Here is a 6,000-nt window from a genome sequence, read left to right on the forward strand (position 1 = left end):
AGGCAGCTGGAGCAGTTGAATAAATTCCCTCTCCTACTTTCCCTTCAAAAACACTTGGAAAGTGTTTAGAGAAAAGGATACACACGCACAATAAAACAAAAACTTTCTTGGAAGTTCGAAACGCTATTGTTTTTCTTTTTAAAAAAGAACACCCTCTTTTATTTAAAAGATAGCTAAGCAACACAAAACCCACACACGTGAACCTAGTTTGCAGTCACACAACACGCTTCCCCCGGTTACTGAATTAACCTGTTTTCTGCATTCGCGCCGGGATGGGTTCACTCAGCCCACGAGCCCCAGGAAGGTATCTAAGCAAGGCTTCCACCATCCAAGCCGGGTGCGCAAACGCTGATCAGGTGGAGCGGGTCGTGTGAACCTAAGCACCCACACCTCCCTACCTCGGTGTATTGGATCTCCAAGTTCCTAATCGGATGAGGTAGAGGCACGGACGCCTTCGTCTCCGTCTGCCCGTTCTCCAGGGCCCCGTTAAGCGCTGCCATCTCGCACCACAACCTCCGAGCCGGTCCGGACGCGCTCGCCCTCCTGCGCCCCGCCAGCCAAGAGAACATAAGCGCCCTGCCGCGCTCTGCCTTTATTAAATAAGAAGATACGGGGGGCGGGCTGGAGGCTGGCCCGCTGGTAGCCACGCCCACTCGGGTCGGGGCCACGCTGGACCGGCTGCAGGTAAGCGAGCGAGAGCGGAGGATGGCGAGCCGGCATGGATGGGCGCCCCCCGATTCCTCTTCCTCCAAGCGGAGCAGCTGTCCCGTTTATCCCAGCTGTGATTCCCTGGACGCCCCCTCCACTTCCTTCCTTTCCCCAAACAATGATGGTGATTGTGCGAAAAGCTGGCTTGGGGGTGGCCAAGAAGGGATAGGAAAGAGTTAAGGTTCCCCCCTTCTTCGTTGCAAAGGGAGGGTGGGGGAAGCCTGAGACGCGCGGACGTCCAACGGGAAGGAAAGAGAAACCTCGGAGGAGATCATCTGTATTGCAACGCAGCATTTCCTATCCGTGTGGAGGAGGGGGGGGTACGCGGACTCCTCGCGAGAAGGTATGAGCTCACATCAGATTAACTCCTAATCAAAAACGGCCCTATAAGGTCCAGCTCTCTCCTCCTCCCTCCTGGGATATAAACGTGGGTGCCTACAGAGACATCGCACACAAATATTCTCTGCCATGGGCTGATGGACAGGGGAAAGAGCCGGATATTCTACATCCTTTCCATGTCCACATGTGTTCTCTCTCTCCTCCTCCTGGCTTGTTCTGCTTGCCTTGGCTCCAGGGGAACCAGCTGGAGTGTCTTCTGGCTCCAGTGGAGGTGAGGAGGACCAGTTTGACTCCTCTTTTGCTCCCAGTTTGTCCACTCCAGGGGTGTCCACAGGGTAAGGTTGAAAAAAGTCACCATGGTAGCTACGATGGCATGATCGAACAGCATGGATCCCACCATTGTGACCACCCTCTTGACTTCTTTAACCACACAACCCCTGAGCCACACCATCTGCAGCAATGGAAGAATGAAGATGGGAGTTCCTGAGGAAAGGCAGCTGTTCCTTTCAGTCTTGGGCTGAGTGGGCAGCCATAGAAATTGAGTTAATCAATAAAAACCCTTATGTGTGTGAATGCTCTAGAAGGGGGGGGGGGGAGAATTCCTATCTAATCAAGGGTTGTGTTTTAAATGTGGATTAGAGGGCTGATTTTGCCCAGTTCACTAAGCCATGCCTTGCCTTGGATTGAGGAAGGGGGTCACAAGAAGTCTCTACTTATTTCTGGAAGTCCCTCAAGACCTGGCTATGGGGGTCCCAGGGGACTGGTGAGATCTTGAGGTGACTCCATTATGTTAACATCTAATCTCCACTATGCTGTATGATTTTTTAAAAAACTTTTAATAATGACTTTTTTGGATATAGTATTTATTGTTTTAAGCCTCATGTGGCGCAGAGTGGTAGGTGGCAGTATTGCAACCAAAATTCTCCCTGCAACCTGAGTTCGATCCCAGCGGAAGCTGGATCCTCAGGTAGCCGATTCAGCCTTCCATCTTTCTGAGGTTGGTAAAATGAGCACCCAGCTTGCTGGGGAAGGTGACGACTGGGGAAGGCAATGGAAACCATCCCACTATAGTCTGCCAAGAAAGCATTGTGAAAGCGGCATCCCCCCAAAGGGTCAGACATGACTCAGTGCTTGCACAGGGGACCTTTCACCATTTATTGTTTTATATCTTGTTGTAAGCCACCCAGAGTCACTTTTTTTGTGAGATGGGTGGCCATATAAAGATAGATAGATAGATAGATAGATAGATAGATAGATAGATAGATAGATAGATAGATAGATGTCAGTTCAGGCAGTGTTGCTTATTAACCATGGTTTACATAGCCCAGTGTATCTCTCCTTGTCTTGAGGACACTGTGCAAGTGCCTGTGTGAGCCAGAGTATAGCATTGGCTCAGTTTTGGGCTGTCCTCCTTTCCATTCCTGGCCTCTGGAAGGTGCTCCCTGTTAAACTCAGGGAATTTGCTGCTTTGCTGGCATTGTCAAGCATCTTACATCACATTTCTGAGCAGGTTTTCCATTGCTAATGTTTGGTTTTGATTGATTGATTCAGGGGCATCCGCAGGGCATGGCTAAGAAAAGTCAAGATGGTGGCCACGATGGTACAATTGAATCTGTGCCCATTTTTTCTGTGTGGCACATAAAAAAAAAAACCAGGCAGAGCTTTGATTACATCTCATAGGTGCCATCTTGACTTTTTTTAATCATGCCCTTGCAGATACCCCTGGATTGATTGCTAAGGTTATAATTTTGGGTTTTAGGATTATGAGATTTGGTAGTTAGTGGTATAAAAAAAATCACCAGATCAGATGAACAAAGTAAGAAAAAATGCAGCATGTAACACACACACACACACTTTTTCTTTGTCCCTTATGCCAATTCTTTTTCCTCCCTCTCTGATATACCCTTTCTTTAAAAGGGTGATCTTGTCATCTGCAGAGACCTTTTGAAATTTGAGGGTTCATGAAATTTACCTCCAGATGCTTTGCAGCCTTAGGAAGTCAGATTGCCACACCTCCTGTCATGTTTTTGGCACAATTGGTAGATTTGCTTGGGATCAAAAGCTTCCTTCTCTAAATCAAAATAGGCTGATTTTTAAAGGAATCTCTTACTTACTTAACAGCAAACCTGGTTAGGTTTCTTCCAGAGGCATACATGGATGGATGTCAAATTCTGTAGCACTGCAATTGAAGCCCCATTCCTTTTGTATCCCTGTACTCCCTTCCTGCCCCATGGATGTCTCTGGTTACTTCTGAGTAGATGTCTCTGGGATGGCACAGATACAGGACAGACATGTCTAGATAAATATGGCCTTGTTCTCATAGCGCACTAAGCCATAATGTGTGTGTTTGGTTTTGCCTTCATCCATTGTGCAAATGAACTATGGGTAATGGCTTACTTCATCATGTGAACCAAGCCAATTTTGATCTATTCAATAAACCATAGCTATAGGTGGCAATACCTCTCCTTGTCTGGGTTTGGATGCTAAGTAGTGTCATGCCTGATTAGTATTTGGATGGGAAATCAAAGTCCATGGGCTAGACCTCAAAGTAAAAAAAAAAAACCCAGGAGAATATAATGACAAACCATACCCATGGGGGGCTGCAGAGGGGGGTGGAGTGGAATGATAAAACATGCATCATGGCATCATGATACAATACATAAGGGGGTCTGTGCATCATGATGTCATTACACAAAGGTCATTTTGGCACCATCACAGTTTGCTGCAGACACTGTTCTGTTGCCAAGTGAGCGGCCTATGTCCATGTAGTCACCAGGAATCAAGCATGATTCAAAAGTCAATCTCCTTTGAAACAAATGATGGCTTAGTGAGAATTGTGACTCTGTAAAAACAGTCTGCTTGGATTGATGGGAAGGAAGGAAGGAAGGAAGGTCTTTTGCCATCAAATTAAAATTGACTTACATTTATATATAAGTGATGTTTAATAATGTATTCTCTCTCCACTCCAAATTAAATCCATTCACTTTGGCATATGTTAGAGTAAAATCTACCTTTGTCCTTAAAGAATCTGTCAAGAATCAGCTTTCTGGATAGGTGACTCAGGCAGTGCCTGGGGGCTGGATGTCAGCAACACATTTTACTGAGGCAGAACTAACTTTCACCAGAGTGATCAGAAGAAAATAACGCAAGAAGAACAGGGAACTGTGCAGAAACTCACAGCAATAGCCTGCTTTATGGGTCTGGACAGAAGGCTCACCAGTGCTGAAAGTATCTCTCTCTAAGATTTGTATTAATTAAAGGAGGAGACCTCCCCCCCACCCCCAGGTTCTGTGTAAATTAAGCGGAGTTCAGAGCAGTGACTCATAAAAAGACCTCAGACAACTTGCCATCCGAAACAGGCATATGACAAAATCTTTTGGCTTGGATGGAAGCAAATCCAGAGCAGTAAATCATGCAGAGACCCAAAGGGCAGCTTATAGTTTGACAAAGAGAAGGATTCTCACAGCCCGTGATTTCGGCTCTTGGAGACGCAGATCTTTAGCTTCTCAGCATGGATGCAAGGGACACTCTGCATCTGCTCAGAAGCATAAGTTACAGCTCTTTCCATATTCAGCAGTTACAGCGGAAAACTGATGTCAGAGGTGAGCTCTAATAAACTCTATCACAAATCAAGCCCATGATGACTTCCACCCATGTTTGGAATTAAATTTAGATAGAAATTTTGTGCACTAAAGATGTTCTCCTGATGGCCTTTAAGCAATAGGGATGATGAATTCCAGCAATTCTGACTATCGTGGCAGCTTTTCCCTACAAACCACACCATTCTCATATACCAGGGTTCCCCAAAGTGATCAGCATCACCCCCAAGGGTTGATGGGACTATCCAAGGGATCAGTGCTGTTGTCAAAGTAGTATTTATTATATTATTTTCACATAATAAATGTGTGGGGGTCAATGAACAACCTGAAACTTCCAGGAAGGATTCGGTGAGCTGAAGGGTTTGGGGACCCCTGCTATATACAGAGCAAGGTGATAACCTTTATCTTGCTGTCTTTGAAAAGCATAACATGGCCAGAAGATTAAAGCATAAAGCCCCTCAAATCCAAAAGACAGAACTTCGGGTTAGCAAATGTTGGCAGGGTTTCACTGGAGATTCCATAGTAATAGGTTCTGTTTCAATGCATCTCCATGAGCTTTCGGTATTAAGAATGTGGCTATTGTCCTTACTTCTTTAAAAAGTCCAATTAGGGGCACATGATTCATGATTAACAGTGTAAGTCTCTGCAATTTTAAAAAGGCTTTTTAAGGTTGAGTGTGCCTCCTGGTGACTTCACGGACACATCCACGTGCTTTTCCCAGCAACCATGCAGAAGCAGTTTGTGCTTCCTTTTCCAGGATGTTTTTGTAACCACTTATGCTAGACTTTCACTTTCCTGGGAGTTTCCCATCCAAGTAAAACTAAAGCCAATCCTGCCTTTTTGTTGTTGTTGAGATCAGACAAGATCTGCTGGTACAAATGTACAGATTCTTGAGTTGCATTCTGTTCCTGGTGTCAGTCTGGACATCTCTGTGTAGTTTACTTGACAGCCATCCAGATTTAGTACAGGTAGTCCTCATTTAGTGACTACAATTGGGGCCAGCCATTTGGTCATTAAGCGAAGTGGTCACTAAGTGAAACCACAACTGTGCTTACGATCTTACTTCCGCTTTCCCTTGCGTTACAGACCTGTGAAGGTCGTGTGAAGATTGGTTGCACAGTTACTTTTTCATTGACATCATAATTGCTGTTGGCTGCTATACGAAGCAGTTGCTAAACAAGGACTACCTGTACTGTCACCTTCTGGAATATTTTTTTCAACTTTTCAGTCTAGCCTGTAACCCTGGCATTCTCTGGAGGACTCCACCCAAGATTTAATCTGGGTTGACCCTGGTTAGCTTCTGAGCCCTGAAAGTGTAATCCTCAACCAGTTATTGGGATTTACTTAGAAGTTG

General features: G+C 45.5%; 1 protein-coding gene across 1 annotated transcript in view; it reads right to left on the reverse strand.

The window, feature by feature from the left end:
* ALDH1A3 (aldehyde dehydrogenase 1 family member A3) overlaps window positions 1–554 on the reverse strand; it is a 37,546-nt gene extending 36,992 nt beyond the window's left edge. The window contains exon 1 of the mRNA XM_063314485.1: window positions 399–554. Within this exon, the coding sequence (XP_063170555.1) occupies window positions 399–500 (102 nt within the window). The 5' untranslated portion in view covers window positions 501–554. The remainder of the gene's footprint in view (window positions 1–398) is intronic.
* Window positions 555–6,000: the final 5,446 nt, after the last annotated feature.

Source organism: Candoia aspera, chromosome 13 (genome assembly GCF_035149785.1).
Source record: "Candoia aspera isolate rCanAsp1 chromosome 13, rCanAsp1.hap2, whole genome shotgun sequence".
In the NCBI taxonomy this organism is placed as follows: Eukaryota; Metazoa; Chordata; class Lepidosauria; order Squamata; family Boidae; genus Candoia; species Candoia aspera.